This window comes from Galleria mellonella, unplaced genomic scaffold, assembly GCF_026898425.1.
Source record: "Galleria mellonella isolate WM207_F2 unplaced genomic scaffold, CSIRO_AGI_GalMel_v1 utg121, whole genome shotgun sequence".
NCBI lineage: Eukaryota > Metazoa > Arthropoda > Insecta > Lepidoptera > Pyralidae > Galleria > Galleria mellonella.
Window position 1 is genome coordinate 1,768,287 of NW_026441983.1, and position 22,011 is coordinate 1,790,297.

The 22,011-nt window shown below is 40.4% G+C and overlaps 1 protein-coding gene across 1 annotated transcript in view; it reads left to right on the forward strand.

The window, feature by feature from the left end:
- Positions 1-7,785: 7,785 nt before the first annotated feature.
- Positions 7,786-22,011, forward strand: part of LOC116413560 (synaptic vesicular amine transporter) — a 43,382-nt gene continuing 29,156 nt past the window's right edge. Inside the window, exons 1-2 of the mRNA XM_052898428.1 lie at positions 7,786-7,965; positions 20,252-20,410. Of these exons, the coding sequence (XP_052754388.1) occupies positions 20,278-20,410 (133 nt within the window). The 5' untranslated portion in view covers positions 7,786-7,965; positions 20,252-20,277. The remainder of the gene's footprint in view (positions 7,966-20,251; positions 20,411-22,011) is intronic.

Below are 22,011 nucleotides of genomic sequence, written 5' to 3' on the forward strand. Positions count from 1 at the left end.
AAATTACTGAACGTACATACATACATACATACATATCTGTCACGCCTGTCTCCCATTAGGGTAGGCAGAAACAATGGGACGCCAAATGCTTCGATTCAAACAAACCTCTTTACTGAACGTTTTTGCATGAAATTTGGCACGCCGTTAGATTATATCCTATCTTAGCATATAGGCTACTTTATATGCTCACGCGAGTGCTTCCGTCTTATACAATTAGTACTTAATAGTATCCAGTTATAAGTGTTACTACAAAAGCGGACTGCTTTAAACCTAATTACAAGGAATTATATAGAAGGAATGATAAAATAAAAACTGTAAATCATATGGTTGCCTCCTTTCTTCTTATGCGAATATAATTAGTAAAAAGAGGACGAAAGATACACCATCAGTTGCTGTTTTTCTCAATTCATAGCAGGCTAGTGTATAGAAAATGTTTTAAAATGTCAATTATTTGTCAATGACAAATTTTACATTACTAGATTATATATTGGACACAGTTTATGTAGAAAGTATGCGAGCAGGTTGTATCTGAATTTGGTAGGGTTATACGGCCGTATAACATTTTCTATACACTAGCCTGCTATGAATTGACAATTTTATCACTCCTTCTGTGTAATTCCTTGTTCTTAGCCTTAAACTTATCGCCTTCAGACCGTTGCTAGGCAACGCCCGTGACTTCTCCCCTATTAAACTAATTTAGAAGTTGGTAGTTCGCGTTCCAAGAAACTCCTTATCTTTATCTCTTGACTAGTTTAGCAGCCGGCGTTACTTTGTAAAATATTGGACATTTAGTCGTTAGTTAGTGGTAGTTAAACATCGACAAAAGTCGATTGCTTGGGTATCTCTGTCCCGTCCCGGTAACCGTCAGTACTTTCCATTAAATAGGTTTACAGATGTGAAAGGTAGAGGAAACACACTGTAATGCGTTGTTTTTTTTAATAATAAAGTAAACCCCGCCAGAGCTATAGGTTCACCCTGGCGGTGTACCAGTGAGGGATGATAGGTGAGGATGAAAGCAGGTCAAAAGTCTATCATAGCGAATTTATCAATAATTAACCACGATGGTTAGTAATGGAGACTGAGATTCCCATTGCTAGCAATATACCCAACCAGGTCGACCTCCTCGCGGTTCCCCCTGGTTAATTCCTGATGAATTCATCATGATGGGCTAACTGGCCTGTTTTCATTCTCATCTATCACCCTTCACTGGTGCTCCGCCAGCGTATCCCGTTAGCGCAGGCGGGGTTACCATACAATTTTCACCCATCAAAAATAAACCACGATGGTTTCCAGGCAGAACCGCGTGGAGGTCTACCTTACAGGGTACCTTGCTAGCAATGGGACTAAAATCCCTTGCGCACCATGAGATCCCATGAAATGAAAATTAGTTTAAATATATGCTGGCGAGTACCAGGGTATCATAATACAAGAAGATGTAATCAGATCAGTTGGCAGAATAAGAATTTGGCAACTATGGTTCATGACTGCTTACCATCAGGCGGGCCGTATGCTTAAATGCTATATTTAAGTATTAAGTTTAATTTTAGTTAACTTAAGTAACAAACAGTTAAGTGATGAAGATTGGAAGCGATGAAATTTCATCTCTACTCTATGAATGAAGTATTGAGATGTTGTCCATCTCGCTCGCACTCAAAGCTGACCGTAGATCTCTGTCTGACACTTAAGAGGTCCTTACTGATGGTGGCGAGGACAGAGGTGGCGTGGAGTAGGTAACAGTTGGTGAAAATTATTAAAGTGTTAAAAAAAGAATTATTAAAGGACTTTAAAAACAAGAAAGCACTCAATTCGGTTGTATTGTATTTTTCATTTTTCTAATTGCACTGTCAAACTTTAAAATCATTCAACTAAAATTCTATTATAGGTATATATATATATATATATATATATATATATATATATAGTAATGAGGCTAATTGACCCCATTACTAACAATACCCCGAAGTTAGGTTTTAAAGATGTTTTAACAGGGACGCTGCTGCCCATTCCTCGACCATTAATTGCCTTTTATATCAACGGGAAAGCTCGACGATCACTATCGTCGTCTGGTCGATCGTGACTATTAGTCCAGTGGATGGTGGCAAGACAAACAATATAATACATTGCTAATCCAGCGAAGGACGCTCGGACGCGACGCTCGCACTAATATAAACAAGTAGTCGCCGAGAAGCAGTTTCAGTTTTACGTTCTCCCTCTTAATACAATAAACAATACTGCAACACTACACGCTCGTGTACTGAACTGTGCCGTTACATTTGTGACCTCATGAAGTATGCAACTGGTAGATCGCACAGGGTCTCGTCGGTAAACAGTTGATCTTTGGTCTAGTCGAGTCGGCCACCCCTGCATTTGAGGATGTCGACTCTTCAGCCGCCCGTGTGCTCTCTCGCCGCAGTTACATCACTCGGCACTAGCCCTAATCACAGGCTGCGTCACTTGTTGAAACACGCTATACATATATGCACATATAAAGGGTGGCAGCCGCCATGTTTTTTTTTCACCTTTTTTTATATTTTTTACAACACAGGGACAAACTAGCATGCGGCTCATCTCATTTGACCTATATGGTATGCTTTGACAGAATCTAAGGACAAGGCATTACATTAGGAGTGATAAAATTGTCAATTCATAGCAGGCTAGTGTATAGAAAATGTTATACGGCCGTATAACCCTACCAAATTCAGATACAACCTGCTCGCATACTTTCTACATAAACTGTGTCCAATATATAATCTAGTAATGTAAAATTTGTCATTGACAAATAATTGACATATCAAACATTTTCTCTACACTAGCCTGCTATGAATTGAGAAAAACAGCAACTGATGGTATATCTTTCGTCCTCTTTTTACTAATTATATTTGCATAAGAAGAAAGGAGGCAACCATATGATTTACAGTTTCTGTTTTATCATTCCTTCTATGTAATTCCTTGTTTTTGGGTTACAATTCTATTTTTGAGTATGTCGCATTTTTTTATTTTTTTAAATAATTTATAAGGCCAATTCCACTTTTTTTATGGGTGAAAATGGCATGGCAACCCCGCCTGCGCTAAAGGGATACGCCGGCGGAGCACCAGTGAAGGGTGATAGATGAGAATGAAAACAGGCCAGTTATCACATCATGATGAATTCGTCAGGAATTAACCATGATAGTTTCCAGGGGGAACCGCGAGGAGGTCGACCTGGTTGGGTGTATTGCTAGCAATGGGATTCTCAGTCTCCATTACTAACAGTCCCTTTCCCCCCGGCCAATTCCACTTGCCCCTACCAACGTTTCCCTAATGGGGGGGGGGGGGGGGTAAGAGTGAGATTTCCACCTATCCCCACTGGTAGAGATGCGTACACGTTTAATTAATGAATAATATATAAGAAAGAGAGTCGTAAGAGTCGACTAAGGGAAGGTGAGAGATGGGCAGCAGCGTCCCCCTTAAAGCATCACTAAAACCTGATTGCGGTTGCCAACCCGCCTGCCAAGCGTGGCAACTACTGGCAAAACAACCTCAAGCTTATGTTCAGCACTGGACACTTAAAGGCTGATATGATATGATAAAAGAAACATTGCCGTGTGGTCCCGGCATAGAATGGACCACCCCTTCTTTTCCCGTGGGTGTCGTAAGGGGCGACTAAGGGAGCATAATGGTCGAGGGATGGGCAGCAGCGTTCCTTTTTAAACATCATCAAAGCCTAACTGTGGTTGCCAATCCGACTGCCAATCGTGGCGACTACTGGCAAAACAACCTAAGGGGAAGGCCTATGTTCAGCAGTGGACAGTTAAAAGCTGGTATGATGGTGATGTAAGAAATACTATTACAATAAGAGACCTATCGCTTTTTTACCAGAGGGAGACTGTACAAAAGTCGTTTGCTTGGCCACCTCTGTCCCATTCGTGTTTCAACCGTGAAGCAGTTGTGTTTGCATGGCTGTGTTTCGGTTTGAAGGGTGGGATATGGCGTGAATTTACTGGGTACAGAGGAATAACACCCGAGTCCTCAGGAATGGTAACGCATGGGAGATATCATGAGCGCGGGTATCAGTTGCGGATGCAGCTAGTTCAGTTTTTTTTATACAACTATGGTGATAAACAAGCATACGGCCCGTCTGATGGTTAACAGTGTTACCGTTATCTATGGACGCCTGTAATAGCAGGGATGTCACGCGCGTGATTATTTTTTTTATACAACTCAGAATGGCAAACAAGCTGACGGCCCACCTGATGGAAAGTGGTAACCGTCGCCTATACACATGAGCAGTACCGTGGACATAACAGAGTATACTGTTTCGCCCATGGTACCCCCCATGCGTTGCCATTCCTGAGGACTCAGATGTTAATCCTCTGTACCTTATAAATTCACGCCATATCCCACCCTTCAAACCGAAACACAGCCATGCAAATACAACTGCTTCACGGTAGAAACACGAATGGGACAGAGGTGGCCAAGCAAACGACTTTTGTACAAAGTCTCCGTCTGGTGATTATATAAATGGATTACTCCATCTATTTACTTCTATATCCAGGTCAAAGCGGATGATTGATGGTATAAGGTAGTCGTAGCTAACTTTATGTATGAAACCATACATTGGTAGTAAATGACCCGTGTCTCTGTGGTGCTGTTCCGTTGACCGATTACAAAAAAGGGGGCCTGTACGCTGAATACTGTGTGTGCGAATTGTGAAGTGATTTCAATGAATATTTTTTTTCGAAATGGGGTTTTTTAATAGTTGCTAATGGAATGGTGTCTCGCCTGCGTTGTTGGTATACGCTGGCGGGGTACTAGGGAGGCATGGTAGGTGAGAATGATAAGGCAGGTCAGTTAGCCTATAGTGACGAACTCAAGAAGAATCAACCACGATGGTTTCCAGGGGGAACCGCGAGGAGGTCGACCTGATAGGGTGTATTTTTTTTTTTAATGGATGATAATGGTATGTTCAGTTAGCCCAGTTGACGAATCTAACAATAAATTAATCACGATAGTTTCCAGGGGGAACCACGAGGAGGTCGACCTGACAGGGTACATTGCTAGCGATGGGGTTACTAATCCCCATTACTAATAATCCCTTCCCCCCAGTGAAGCATGATAGGTGAAAATAATATGGCAGATCAGTAAGCCCATCCAGACGAGTATACCTGGAATGGGGGGAGGGGATTGTTAGTAATGAAGACTGAGAATCCTATTGCTAGCAATATACCCAGCCAGGTCGACCTCCTCGCGGTTCCCCCTGGAAACTATCATGGTTAATTCCTGATGAATTCATCATGATGGGCTAACTGGCCTGTTTTCATTCTCATCTATCACCCTTCACTGGTGCTCCGCCAGCGTATACCATTAGCGCGGGTGGGTCTGCCATTCCATTTTCATCCATAAAAAAAAAGTACATCTGGAATTCAGCAGGATGGATGTTTCCAGGAGGGACCACTTGGAGGTCGACCTGACAGTGTATATTGCTAGCAACAGAGTTACTAATCCCTATTGCTAACAATCCCTTTTCCCCCCACTCTATGGGGGTTGACCTGACCATAATACAACGCTTTCGCCTTTATCATACAATTTGTCATACACGTCGTATATGAAATGTAGAAGGACTACGTTAGGCTACGTTTGATCCCGGTCAATAAGCATACCCTGGTCACACAAACGAAGTCACGGGTAAATACTAGTTAAATGAAGATTGCATTTATATAAAATTGTAATCGAGTAAACCCGTGGTCGGAGCATAGTATGTCTAGATGAAAAGAATGGGATTGTACTTGTTAGTGCGTGAAAGAGACAGCTATATTATTATCTATGTGTTAGATAAAGACAGGAATACAAATTAAGGACCTCAGTCTTGTAACTAAAAGGAAAAAGATGTAACTGCCATTTTTATAAGGATATTTTATTGTATAGTTTAATTTATCGCCGTCGAAAGTATCCGAGTTCATACAACCCAGAGGGAGATTTTACAAAAGTCGTTTGCTTGGGCACCTCTGTCCCATTCGTGTACCTATCGTGAACCAGTTGTGTTTGTATTGCTGTGTTTCGGTTTGAAGGGATATAGTAATAGGGTATCAATGAGGTAGCGTATTTAAGAGGGGCATTGCTGCTAGAATAAACAAACCCGAGCATGTTAGTTCCCGGGAATACGGGATTTAGACCTGTCTGTGAAAATTTCCGAGATTAGCCAAATACAGTCCCGGGATTTTCGAGACCAGAAAAATTTATTTATTTTGTGATACATAGGTAACAATGGATGTCAAACCAAGATAAGTCCTCTATGATCAATCTCACCTATCGAGGTATACAAATTCGCAATTATATAAGAATATATATATCTAATATATAAAATTCTCGTGTCGCGGTGTTTGTTACTAAATTCCTCCAAAACGGCTTTATCGATTTTTATGAAGTTTTGTGTGCATATCGGGTAGGTCTGAGAATTGGCCAACATCTATTTTTCATACCCCTCAATGATAAGGGTGACCCACTCGTAAATATTTTTTTTATTTTTTTGACAAAATTTTTTATTTTTATTATGATTTAGCATTGAAAAATACATACAAATTCAGCTTTCACGATCAACCCCTGTTTTTTAATCGCGATTTTTATATGCCGCAATAGGGTTGCAAGATGGCGATCAAATATAATCGATGCGATAAATTTTCATGTATAATTCTCGACATAATGTATATGGTAAAACAACGTTTGCCGAGTCAGCTAGTATATATATAAGAAAATCAACAATACCACATTTACAGTAAAAAAAATATAATATTATGAAAATTTATTGCATTTATCTCCAAGGAAATCGTCAATTGAATAGTATGTTCTGTTTACTAGGTATTCATACAGTTTAGTTTTGTATTTTTTTATGTCACCTATGTCTGTGAGAGATTTACGTAATTTATTATATATTCTAGGTGTCATCCCTAAGACACGTTTTATTCTTTATTGAACATATTTCAAAAAATGTTTGGTACAAAGAAGGATTGTTATGTATGTAATATGTAGGTAGTTTTTTTATGCAACTTATAATGGTAAACAAGCTGACGGCCCACCTGATGGAAAGTGGCAACCGTCGCCTATAGACATGAGCAGTACCATGGACATAACAGAGTATACTGTTTCGCCCATGATATCCTCTGTTATTCCTCTGTACCCAGTAAATTCACGCCAATAGAAATATAATTATGCGGTGCAATATTGAAAATTATTGTAGATAATTAGTTCCAGACGTTCAGAAGATGATAATGAACTGCTTTCACAGCACTGCAAACGAACATGCGGCTTCCCTGATGGTAAGTGATTACCGCCGCCCATGGTCACTAACAACACCAGATACATTGCAAGTGAACTGCCGGCCTTTTAAAAAGGAATATGTTATGAACTAAAGTAATTGTATATTTATAAAGTTTTTATTAATATTTATCAGTTACGATTAAATAATTAAGAAAAGAATTGTCTAGTTCCGACATTTTCTTTTAATGTAAAACGCGTACTTTCAGCGGGAACCTGTGGCTCTATAAAATCTTATATGCAATTCTATACTTTAACTTCAAGCATTTACAGCCTAGAGTCCTCTGCACTAAAAATCAATCCATGAAAACCTATCACACATTGGAAACTCGACCTTAATGTTAGCGTAGTACGACCAGATTTCTATAATAGCCAGTATTGTGGTTTGATAAGGGATGTCCAGTAAAACGAGATCTCCCCCGACCCTTATGACGTTGTACAATCACGCCTATAAAGGGGGAACACTCGTTTATATCAGAGGTCATGTATATCTGGACTGTTCGAAGTCAGATTTTGAATTTGGAATTGTGCGTGGTGAAACTCAGTAGTCGCTGGCCGGACTCGCACGCGTGAGGGCGTCTCGTCCGAGATAATTTAGAAATTTTAAATAAAGAAATCGTTTTTTTATTTTCACGCAGAAGATGGATGGGTATTTTTTGAAGAATATAATTTAGAGTGAGTATTTTGATGTTTAATTGGTATTTTAAATTTTTTTATCCCATAAAAGTCAATAAAACAAAACGTAACGCTGTTAATTTATGGAATTAAGAGAAATATATTAATTGATCGAATAATTAGAATTCATTTCTTAAAAATAGATTGTCTATGGTCCATTGAAAAGTCTTAAAGTATTTCGAGCGAGAATTGATGTGTGATCGCAGTTTGATTGATTCAGGCCAGTGGTTTTCAATCTTTTGCGTGCGTGACCCCCCTTCTCTGGTAAAAGAGCCCCCAAATTTTAATAATTTATTTTCTTGAATGAAAAAGGAATAATAGCCCCGCCTGTTCTGTTGGTTTACGCTAGCGGATAATCTTTTAACAAAAGGATTCTACCTGTTTATTTATTTAAACATATTTTTTTAATTAATACTTTAAAGACAAAGATTTGATTTATTGCTTGTAACGGATAAACTAAAAAAAAAAATTAACCGATTTTTAAAAATAATATCAAAATAAAAACTATCTTATCTCTCAAGTTGGAGCATAAAATAGGTATTAATAATATTTCATTAACATCTGTCGAGCAGTTCAAAGATCGGCAGGAACGAACTACGTCGCACGGGATTTTTATATATTAAAATTTCTGAGGGCAAAACCGCCGCAGACAACTAGTTTATAGCATTAACAGAATTTAAATTGACATAGTTTTTTTTTTTTTTTCAATTAATTTAATCTTTGTTTCTGATTTTTACAACGTTTGTATGCGATAGCATCTATCTTTTATCTAGTTTATAACTGCGATCCATTCTCGGAGACTTTAAAAGGGTGAATATGGAATGGTAACCCTGCCTGTGCTATGAGCATACGCTGTCGCCAATGAGAAACGATAGGTGAAGATGAAAAGAGGCATGTTGGCTTATCGTAATGAATTCCACAAGAATTAAGCACGACGGATTCTAGAAAGAACCGCATGGAAGTCGATCCGACAGGGTTTATTTCTAGAAATAGACAGTTAGACTTTATTAGATACCAGAGGGAGACTTTGTACAAAAGTCCTTTGCTTGGACACCTCTGTCCCATTCGTGTTTCTACCGTGAAGCAGTTGTGTTTGCATGGCTGTGTTTCAGTTTGAAGGGTGGGATATGGCAGTAAATTTACAGGGTACAGAGGAATAACACCCGAGTGCTCAGGAATGGCAACGCATGGGGGGTATCATGGGCGAAACAGTATACTCTGTTATGTCCATAGGACTGCTCATGTCTATAGGCGACGGTTACCACTTTACATCAGGTGGGCGGTCATCTTGTTTGTCATTCTAAGTTGTATAAAAAAAAAGATAGATAAATTGTTTATTCCTCATTACAGGCACATAATTTATGCATTTATTTTAGTGAAGCATTACTAATAATTATTTTCCCCTTCTCGGAAATTGTGACCCCTTGGGGTCATGACTTTTAGTTTGAGAAACACTGGACTAGGTTATTCATTAGGTGTAGTTTAAATACACACGGTCCTAGGTTCGATGCTTTGTAATTGTATACGTAATTAATATAATGTAATAATAAAAAAAAAAAAAACATACATCTTAGAATGGCAAACAAGTTAACGGGCCGCCTAATGGAAAATTGTAACCATCGTTTATGCACGTGAATAGTACTATGGATGTCACAGGATACACTGTGACACCCATGGTATCCTTTATGCGTAACCATTTCCGAGGATTAAGTTATTACGACCCTTTACCCTGTCACTTCAAAGCAATATCACATCCACCCTTTCAAACCGAAACATAGCTATAAAACACGAGTGGGACAGAAGTACCCATGCAGACGTCTTTTGTATTGAGTCACCGTTAGATAATAATGCTGTTTTGTTTTTATCCGACTTACAAATTTGAGGTTTACGGTTCAATTGTTTTTTTTTTTGTGTATATTAGAAATATTGTTTGTGCAAATTATAACTCGATTTCGATGATTACTTTTTAATTGAAAAGGTTTTCATAAGAGCAATAGAAACCGTGTGGTCCCGGCGTAGAATGAAGTCACTCACTTTCTCGTGGGTGTCGTAAGAGTCGACTATAGACGGGCGAGGGATGGGCAGCAGCGTTCCTCAAATATCACCAAAAGCCTAACTGCAGTTGCCAACCCGCTTGCCAAGCGTGGCAACTACTGGCAAAACCTTCCAAGGGGAAGGCTTATGTTCAGCAGTGGACAGTTAAAGGCCGAAACTGGAAAAAGTTCCGTCGAATGGTGTATCTGCTTTTTTTTTAAATACATATAAGAAATAGGGTGACGTTTGCCATAAGTTAACTAACTAAATTTTTTTTAGGGGGGAAAGGGATTGATAGTTAATGGAGACTGAGAATCCCATTCCTAGCATTATACCCAACCAGGTCGACGTCCTCGCGGTTCCCCCTGGAAACTATCATGGTTAATTCCTGATGAATTCATCATGATGGGCTAACTGGCCTGTTTTCATTCTCATTTATCACCCTTCACTGGTGCTCCGCCAGCGTATCCCGTTAGCGCAGGCGGGGTTACCATACCATTTTCATGGATCAAAATTTTTCGTCGCGCCTCCCACCAAATTGTTTATAATTACTCCTTTCCATCCAAAGGTTGCCTGCAAGAGATCGCTCTTAGCGATAAGGTCGCCCATTGTTTTCTCACTGTGATCATTTCTTGTACTTGTTTGTATCTATAATAAGTTTACTATTGTAATCTTATGGAGGGAACAATAAAGAGTATCTATCTACATATCTATCTATAAGCGCCCTCAGTCGTCTCTTACGACACTCACGGGAAAGGAGTGGATGGCTCATTCTATGCCGGGACCTACATGGCTTAATACACCCTTTTGGGGGAAAGGGATTGTTAGTAATGGGGTCTAATGAACCTATTGCTAGCAATACACCTTATCAGACCTGATAAGGTCCATATAAGGTGAAAAGGTTCCACTGGAAACCATCGTGAACAATTCTTGTTGAATTCGTCACGACGGGCTAACTGACCCGTTTAATCCTCACCTATCACCTCTCACTGGTGCCCCGCCAGCGTATACCGATAGCGCGGGCGGGGTTACCATTCCATTATCAGCCATTAAAAAATTACATCCTTTTTAAAAAACCCCATACTGTGGGAAAAACTCTAGGGAAAAACCTTAGCAGGGAGCTCGTTTCATACTTAACTCGTGCCACTCGATACAAAACAGCCTACGGAACCATCCATTCCCTTAATTTACAAGGCGAATTATATTTTTATTGGTCCATTAATGATTTGCAGTCGTCTCTAGAGAAATCTGCCGGAATCCATTGAGTTCTCGACTTATCTCTCTCGTCCTTTATCCACGAATACTATGTGAATTGAGATCTCTAATTCGTAGGAGGCATTCATTTTTTAAACTAGACTAGTTCTCGCCGGCTACTTCGTGCGCTTGGCTTTCCGAAATAGGAAAACTGATTTAGAATGTCAATTATTCGAGTCCAATAAAACCAGATGATAATATACAATAGAATCGCGATTAATCGAATCGAATAAAACCAGATCATAATATACAGTAGAATCGCGATTAATCGAATCGAATAAAACCAGATGATTATATACAATAGAATTTCGATTATTCGAGTCGAATACAACCAGATGATTATATACAATAGAATCTTGATTAATCGAATCGAATAAAACCAGAAGTTTTTCGTATAATCGAAAATCCGGATAATCCGAAAGGTCAAATCAAACAAAAATCAAGTTTTCATATTGTGATTTTATTATGTAAAGGGTTTTAACATATGCACGTTATTTAGACAATACGATATAAAAAAAAAAATTACGAGCTAAAAAGACAATTGATTACATAATACATATTTACTTAATAATACATAATATATTTATCACTGTTTTATATATTATTATTATTATATATTTATACATTACATCTCTTGCACACATGTCTCCGTGAGTTACGTATTTAGGGCCTACTGAAACTCAATGTCGTAGCTTCAGATTTGAAACTGCGACATATGCTGAGTTAGGTCCTTTGCACAAACACTGTGCTACATTCATTTAATTTTTATATATGTTTTTCTTTTTATTCTAAATTAAAAGTAAAATAGTAATGTTATTATATAATTGTGTAATTTATTTATTTATTTATTTATTCATTAGTACATATATATGTGTACATGACGGACTTAATGCTAAAAGCATTCTCTCCCAGTCAACCGTAGGGAAGTGTCAGAATACTCGAATGCTTCAACATAATAATCTTCATTATTATGTTGTTTTGTTATATGTAACATGTATAACTATGTTGAATGAACGACTATCAAAACGTTTATTACATCTAGACAGAAAAAACCTCAAAACAATGATAGGGACAATAACGGGTCATTGTCCATTAAACAAACATCTATACACAATAGGAGCCACAGACAGCCCTCTATGTCGAGGCTGTTTCGACGCCGAAGAAACGGCTGCTGTGAGGCTGTGGCCCATCAACGTTTAGAAATCCTCGGAACTGTGAGGTCGCTCCGTGAGGCCTGTGAAGAACCCAGGAAGCTTCTGCGCTTCTGGACGGAGCTAGGTTGGCTGCACTAGCCACGACTCATACGCACAATGGCCCAAATGAGAGGCTAAGTGCGGAAAATGGAGTCCTTTTCACATTCACATTCACATATATGTAACATGTATAATTTATATTATTTCTCTTAAAGAGCGATTGTATTTAACTAATGATATAATTTAAATGAAAGGTTTGTTTAGTGTATGTGTAAATAAATAAATAAATAATAATATTACTTGCCTCCAACTTGCTGGAGTTTCGTCGAATGACCGCAAGGTGTTTTTTTTTTTTTTTTATTTTATTTCAATAGGTACACATTACAGAGAATTAACATAGTTACATTAATTTATAAACTACAATTATGTTTTGTTCAAGCTAATCCTCCAAAACTTTGCGTACACGGCATGATCAAAACATGAACACACAGCTAAAGTCTGTAAACACAATATAATTTAAACAACAAAAAATGGATAATCATATATATATATATACACATACAAACACAGACACACACACACACACACAAACAAGGCTTGTTTGTGTGCGGAAATTTAGAAATTGAATTTGTTTATGTGTATTATTCTTTATATATATGTTATTGTATTGTTGATTTCCTGGGTGAGGGTATTGTAAAACTGTAAAGCTCGTCCAGTAGATGTAATGAAATAATTTATTTATTATATATATATTTTTTTTTATTAAATAAATAAATAATCGTCGTCATTTCCCTACCCTTATTCCAATTATTATTTAGGGTCAGCGTAATATGTATTTCTATCCATATAACAAAAAGGTTTGACTTATAGTTTTAAGACTGACCGCGTGCCTGCCGTCAAACCTCTTTGGGAATTAACACATAATACTATTTCTAGAGGGGAAAGGGATTGTTAGTAATGGAGATTAAAAATCTCATTGCTAGAAATATACCTAACCAGGTCGACCTCCTCGCGATTCTCCCTGGAAACTATCATGGTTAATTCCTGATGAATTCATCATGATGATCTAACTGGCCTGTTTTCATTCTCATCTATCACCCTTCACTGGTGCCCCGCCAGCGTATCCCGTTAGCGCAGGCGGGGTTACAATACCATTTTCAACCATAAAAAAAAACTATTTCTAAATCGGCAATTAGAGCCGTGACGAGTAAGTCCGGATAATCGAATATTCTGATAATCGATGTCCGGATAATCGAGATTCTAATATTTTCAGATGGCGTATCTCGATAAAACAGCAAATTTTAAGTTAGGCCTTCAGCAATACATCTATTAAAACTTTTTCCAGTTTGGTGTAGTAGTTTTAGCATAATGCAGAGACAAACATACAGACAACAAAAAATCCAAATAATGATTGTATTGGCTTCTATTCATTGTGTTAGTTCTCTGTCCAGTCCACTGCTGAACATAAGTCTTAATCTTTCTTTGCATAATGGTGGAAATTTCCATTATAACATTGAATGCCCCAAAAATATATAAAAGATCAAAGAAGTTGATCGTGTGTTGACCTTTTTAATGTCCATTGCAAAAAAAAAAACATAGCTGTCAAATTTATTTTTTTTAACCATTCTTCCTTTAATTTTGAACATGAATTATATCAACTTGATTTATTTCACCAATAAAAAAAAATCATGCAAAAAAGGGTTAAGTCTTATTTGCCATGCTTGGCAGGCGGGTTGGCAACTGCAGTTACACTTTGGTGATGTTTTAAGTAAGACACTGCTGCCCATCCCTTAATCATTATGTTTTTTTTTGATGGGTGAAAATGATATGGTAACCCCGCCTGCGCTAACGGGATACGCTGGCGGGGCACCAGTGAAGGGTGATAGATGAGAATGAAAACAGGCCAGTTAGCCCATCATGATGAATTCATCAGGAATTAACCATGATAGTTTCCAGGGGGAACCGCGAGGAGGTCGTCCTGGTTGGGTATATTGCTAGCAATGGGATTCTCAGTCTAGAAGGAAACGGAAGGTATACGTAGTCGAAATACTAGAAATAAATTCACAGACAGAATTAAGCTTCCTGCGCGTAAAACTGTCTTCTTTAGAGGAAGTTTCAGGTTTTTTGGGGCAAAAATCTGGAATGGCCTTCCACCTCCTTTGCATATTTAATATGTCCAAAATTACTTTAAAAAATAAACATAAAAAAGTCTTATTGGAGAAACAAATTCAAAACAGCTGAGAAACTGACGCTTCACATTTTTTTTTTTTAATTTTTTATGATACTGTCATTGTAAAGTGCGATAGTTTATTCAGAGTTTGTTCTTTTCAGTTTTGCGTACATGCGGACGGATAAACAGTACCAAGTTCCTTGATATACATTTGTACTTTTTAGGCTGACGGTTCTTAGCTTTGCCTTACAAATAAAAAAAAAAAAACCGTTAAAATAATTTTAAATAGCAAATATAAATGATTGTAGCCAATTTAATTATATCCCTCTCAGTCAAAGAAAGACGGAACCACTCAGCCGCGCCGCTGGATATGAATCGTTAACTTTCGCGCTCATTTCCCGCCATTTTGATGTTCTATAGTCTATTGTCAACTGTCATTTTTAGTTTTAATTGAGGCAATATTTCAACGACATTCAGACTTTTTGTTGTTTGCTATTTAAAAAGTGAAATGGCTGGTTTTCATTGGATAGAGTTAGTCATGTGATGTTTTTTTTTTACTTTTGTGTTAGTAATTTATTTAATGTATATATTCTGGACATATACTCTATATGGGTAGAGAAAGACCTAGAAAGACAAGGATGGACTGTGTAAAAGACAATATGGCGAGAATGGAAGTGAATGCAAAAGTGATCGCGAATAGAGAAGAATGGAAGAGAAATATATTACGCTGATTGCAAATAATAATTTGGGGTAAAGGTAGGAAGAAGAAGAAGGAGGGCGAACTGCAGAAAAGTCGTTTGCATGGTATATACAATGGGGGAGCTTCTCGGGAAATATTAATAATACAGTAAACCATCTTCCTTTCCCGTGAGTGTCGTAAGAATAGACTAAGGGAACCTAACGGTTCAGGAATGCGCAGCAGCGTCCCTTTTAACACATCACCAAAGACTATTTGCGGTTTTTTTAATGGATGATAATGGAATAGTAACTCCGCCTGCGCTAACCGTACACGCTGGTGGGGTACTAGGGACACATAATAGGTAAGGATGAAAAGGCAGGTCAGTTAGCTCATCGTGAGATTAACTGCGGTTGCCAACCCACCTGCCAAGTGTGGCAGCTACTGGCAGAACTTCCCAAAGAGGAGGCCTATGTTCAGCTGTGGACAGCACGGCTGATATCATTATCATGATTTTGATCTTTTTTTTTATACAACTTAGAATGGCAAACAAGCTGACGGCCCACCTGATGGAAAGTGGTAACCGTCGCCTATAGACATGAGCAGTACCATGGACATAACAGAGTATACTGTTTCGCCCATGATACCTCCTATGCGTTGCCATTCCTGAGGACTCAGGTGTTATTCCTCTGTACCCTGTAAATTCACGCCTGTCTGTGTATTTGAGGAGTAAAATCACCAGTCACGTTAACAACACGTGTTGGGAAGTATGGCGTCGTATTACCTAATTTAGTTCTGTTTACGGCAACCCATTTACCTATTAAATACACTTCGTATGGCTTCGCTTATTTGCTTGCTTGGATCGGGTATTGTATGACTTTGTGTTTGGATGATCATGTAATTTCCGTGGATCAATTTCATACATATGTCCTTACTTAATATCGCCTTGTGGTCCCGGCAGGGAATGGGCTACCGCTTTATTTCCAGTGAGTGTCGTAAGAGGCGACTACGGGGATTTAATGGTATAGAAATAGGCAGTTATAAAGCAATATGTTTTTTTTTATCTAAAAGGATTAACTTACAGATTGGTTCCATAGGAATGTTATCAAAATGGGTTTAGCAGTCTAATTTTTACTTCAAAATAACTGGGTTTGTCACAACTGAAGTAGGTTTTTTACCAGAGGGAGACTTTGTACAAAAGTCGTTTGCTTGGCCACCTCTATCCCATTCGTGTTTCAACCGTGGAGCAGTTGTGTTTGCATGGCTGTGTTTCGGTTTGAAGGGTGGGACACGGTAGTGAATTTACAGGGTACAGAGGAATAACACCTGAGTCCTCAGGAATGACAACGCATGGGGGGAACAGTATACTCTGTTATGTCCACGGTACCGTTCATGTCTGTAGGCGACGGTTACCACTTTCCATCAGGTGGGCCGTCAGTTTGTTTGCCATTCTTAGTTGCATAAAAAAGTAAGTTTTTTTTATGGGGAAAAATATAAATTTTTGCATTGATCCGAATCGTATGGTCTGAGTTCAATCGCTTCGTGAAAAAGTCAACGTTCAAAGAATGACAAAAATTTATCTCGATTTCTTAAACATTAACATGGACATCATAATTATCATGTCAGCCACTAGCTGTTCATTGCTGAACATAGACCTCCTCTTTGGGAAGTTCTGCCAGTAGCTGCCATGCTTGGCAGGTGGGTTGGCAATCGCAAAGAAGGTTTACAATTCGGGTATATTTCTTTTATGTCACTGAGGTGGCAAACAAGCATACGGCCTATCTAATGATAAGCGGTTACCGTAGCCTATGAACGCCTGCAATACCAGTGGTATTACGCGCGCGTTGCCGACCCTGAAGAAATCTCTTTATTTTCCCTTTTGAAGAACCCCATGCTGTAGTCTCTTGGGAAAACTTTGGCAATATTTTGTTTGTTACCTCCTAACTCCGTTATTTGTAAACCGATTTGGAAAAATCTTTATTTATTTGAAAGTAGGATAATTTCTATCATATAAATATAATGATATGAGATGGTTCCAAAGACTCCATCCTCGACATGGCCCTACTAAAGAACGTAGCCTTAAGGCTGAGTTCTATGGAGGTCCATGCCGAACTCATCTCCGACCACCGCCCCGTCACATTCTCGCTAGGCCCACCTGCAGACGGGGCGCCTCAATTTAAAACGGTCACGGACTGGAGCCGGCTCGAGAAAGTCCTCGAGTCGACTAACTCTCCGGTACTGGACCGCATCCCGGACGTAGTCGAATCTATCGAGGAGACGACTACAGCCATAGACGCGCTAACAGAGCACCTGCAGTCGGCAGTCAAGGACTGCTCCAGGGAGGTTCCGGATACGGGCGACCGTAGATGGAACCTGCCTGATGATGTAAGGGCTCTGCTGCGCACTAAGAATGCAGCCACACGAGCGTATGACCGCTATCCCTCAGAAGAGAACCGAACCCGCCTGCGAGCTTTACAGCGCGAAGTAAAGAGTCGCATAGCGGAACTTCGGCGAGACAGATGGGATAAGTTCACCAAAGAACTCACCCCCTGCCATACCGCGTACTGGCGAGTAGCCAAAACCATCAAAACAGACCAGTGTTACTCCGACCTTCCGCCCTTAGTCCGAACAAACAACAGTCCGGCCATATTTGATGAAGAAAAGGCTGAATGCCTAGCAGACAGCCTAGAGGCCCAATGCATGCCGAGCACCCTTCCGGTGCCCGATGATCATCTAGAGAAGGTAGAATCCGAGGTGGAGCGAATCCTGTCGATCCCTCCAGTAGAGTCACTCCCCCCGTTACACTGGATGAGGTGCGAACACTCATCAAAGGAACTCCCAACCGAAAGGCACCCGGTGCCGACGGTATCTCTAACAGACTCCTTAAGAGTCTGCCAGAAACCATTCTGCTACTCCTAGTAGCGATCTTCAATGCGGCAATTACCAATGCCATCTTTCCAGATGCTTGGAAAGAAGCCGATGTCGTAGGCTTTCCCAAACCTGGGAAAGATAAGTCCCTTCCCACCAGTTTTCGCCCCATCAGTCTCCTCAGCTCGCTGGGGAAGCTGTATGAGAAGCTAATACTCGCACGCCTGAAAGACTGGCTACAGTCCAAAGGCATCCTGATCGATGAGCAGTTCGGCTTTAGAGCCAAGCACTCAGCTGTTCATCAAGTACATCGTGTAGTAGAACACGTCCTCAACGCCCGACACCTGAAATCCAACGGGGTCACATGTGCCCTGTTTCTCGACGTAGCGAAGGCCTTTGACAAAGTCTGGCACAGCGGCTTGATTTTCAAACTGCACAAGATGGGAGTGCCAGACAGGCTCGTGCACATCATACGAGCCTTCTTGTCCAATAGGTCATATCGCTATCGCGTCAATGGAGTGCGTTCCAGCGCACGACCGATTAGAGCCGGCGTCCCTCAAGGCGCTGTCCTCTCCCCCACCCTCTTCTCGTTGTACACCAACGACATCCCGCGTCAGCCCCGAGTGCAAATCGCCCTCTTTGCTGATGATACAGCCCTATATGTGGACAGCACGTCGGCCGCCTGTGCAGCCAACAGGCTTCAACGGGCGGTGGACGAGCTGGCCTACTGGTTCAGAAAATGGCGCATCGAAGTCAACCCAGATAAAAGCGCCGCCGTACTTTTCACGGCCAAAAGAAAACCATCCCTTCCCGCCTCTATTCAGCTGTTTGGCACGCCCGTCCCCTGGACGAACGAAGCCAAATACCTAGGCGTGACACTAGATTCCAAGTTGAGTTTCGCATCTCATCTTAAGCGCGTCCGAGGCCTGGCCAATTTTATACTGGGACGCCTCCATCCCTTTATTAACAAGCGCAGCCAATTGTCGCTCAACGCAAAGCTGACGCTCTATAAAGCATGTATAAGACCGGTGATGACGTACGCTAGTGTCGTCTTCGCCCACGCCCTTCCTTCATTACTTCACCCCCTTCAGGTGGTGCAAAATAAATTTCTGCGACGGGCCACGGGCGCCCCGTGGTACGTGCGCAACGTGGATCTACACCGCGACCTCAAAATACCCACTATAAGGCAATTCATGAAGCAAGCGTCTCGACGCTACTTCGCCTCAGCCGAGTCCCATTCAAATCCGCTCATAGTAAGAGCGGTCAAATACAAACCCCCCATAGAGAACGTCGCTCCAAAACGTCGTCGCCCGAGGCACGCACTCTTGGACCCCGATGATCCAACTACGACGGCAAACGCGTCTCCCTCCCTACCTACCGCGGAACCCTCGACAAGAGCCCCTACAAACACACCCACACATCGCACACACCGCCCCCGCCGGCGGGGGCGAAGAACCCTCGCGACACACGGTCCGCGCGCGATCAGGTTTGCGCCCGAGCGCATAACAACCGCGTCGCAATCTCACCCACCCAGACGTACCGACCCTTCGCCGTCCCTCGACGGGGGTCGAAGTGCGGTGGCCTAAGCCGAGGCCGAGCCACTCTGGCGCCCTTAGGCGCACACACACACCGCAGTCCATAAGAAAGAGTCGACACCTCTGTCGCTCCCCTATCGCGGGCTTGGAGTGCCATCAGCACTCGCCCCTGCATTCGCGTCCGGTAAAGCTGTAAAGGCCACACACGGCCAACAGCAAACACATTCAGAAAAAAAAAAAAAAAAAAAAAAAAAAAAGGTTCCAAAGAAGTTTTACAAAATCGGTGCAGTATTTTAGTTTTTAAATAAAAGTAACTGGTTTTGCATGTGGAATTGGATGCAAGTGGCTCAAGACCGTTCTTTATAGCAGTATATGGGGGAGGCCTATGTCCAGCAGTGGACGAATAATTTCTGATATGATGAACTGGTTTTGCTACAATCTAAGTTTTTTTTTGTAGCACAACATTTAATTATTTATATTTATTTTTATTTAATTTTATTCCTATTTAATTCTTCTAATAACGGATGAGAAATAACAACTTCTGCAATGTATCCAGGTCCAGTCACCCCGCACCCTCCCACCATGGGCGTCGCGTCCGACGGCTTCGGAAGCGGCTGGCGCGCCAAGATCGACGCCTGCCGCGAGTCCAGGAAGCTCGTGCTGATCATCGTCGCCATAGCTCTACTTCTCGACAATATGCTTCTCACCACCGTTGGTAAGTCAACTTCTAGTACGGTTATGATCTCCTGGTACCTACATACATCGCTTTCTGAAAAAAGAGAGTGCGAGAGGCGATTATTTGTAATGGGGACCAGTGGCCCCATTGCTAGCAATATACTGTATCAGGGTGGCGTCCAAAGACAGCGCCTACTGCCAGTCCAGGAAGCTCGTGTTGAACGTCGTCACCGTTGTTCTACTTCTCAACAATATACTTTTTTTTTTATACACCTTAGAATGGCATACAAGCTGACGGCCCACCTGATGGAAAGTGGTAACCGTCGCCTATAGACATGATCAGTACCATAGATATAACAGAGTATACTGTTTCGCCCATGATACCCCCCATGCGTTGCCATTCCTAAGGACTCAGGTGTTATTCATCTGTACCTTGTGATTTCACTGCCATATCCCACCTTTTACACCGAAACACAACTGCTTCACGGTAGAAACACGAATGGGAAAGAGGTGCCCAAGCAAACGACTTTTGTACAGTCTCCCTCTGGTGAGGGAGGTGATATAAATAAGAGGGAGACTTTGTACAAAAGTCGATTGCTTGGGTACCTCTGTCCCATTCGTGTTTCTACCGTGAAGCAGTTGTGTTTGCATGGCTGTGTTTCGGTTTGAAGGGTGGGATATGGCGTGAATTTACAAGGTACAGAGGAATAACACCTTACGCCTCAGGAATGGCAACGCATGGGAGGTATCATGGGCGAAACAGTATACTCTGTTATGTCCATGTTACTGCTCATGTCTATAGGCGACGGTTACCACTTTCCATCAGGTGAGCCGTCAGCTTGTTTGCCATTCTAAGTTGTATAAAAAAAATAAAAAAATTTAATAAACATAAATATTATAAAGCATTAAATACATACAAATATTTTAAGTTACGACCTTCACCTATTTACCATAATGTAAAGTAATAATTTCTAACCTGGTAACCCTATCACACACATACATGTATAAAAAGTGACCTATTTTTTTTTTCGAAGCATTTATATGAAGACACTATCTACATAATCTAAGACAATAGTATATTATTATATAAATTGTTTTCTATACAATTTTCTGATCGACTTTAAAGATATAGTAACGTAAATGTAACAAATGATTTTTTAAACAATATGTATTTTTTAAATTTCGAAAAAAAAAAAACATTCTGAAACTTTTAAATTATTATTTAAGAAAAATATTTAAAAGAACAACGTGGCACGGGCATAATTCTATACTTCTATAACAACTCTAAGAAGGCTTACCTGCTTCACAGATTTTCAGCCAAGATGGCCGCCCAATCAGATGAGTGCCTCATCTGTAATTCATTAGGTGCGAAGGCTCTTTGATTTTTCCACCTCAACATAAGCTACGACCTATTTCTTTTGCCTTTATGTTGCCCTTGTACAAGGATTGAAACTGTACAGCTAGTATTTATTACTTTGTAATTTTTTTTATTATATATATTTTTTTTTTTACTATTGAAGGGTCCCACGATTGATCACGATCTCTTTTTATTTTCTTTTTATACAACTTAGAATGGCAAACAAACTGACGGCCCACCTGATGGAAAGCGGTAACCGTCGCCCATAGACATGAGCAGCACCA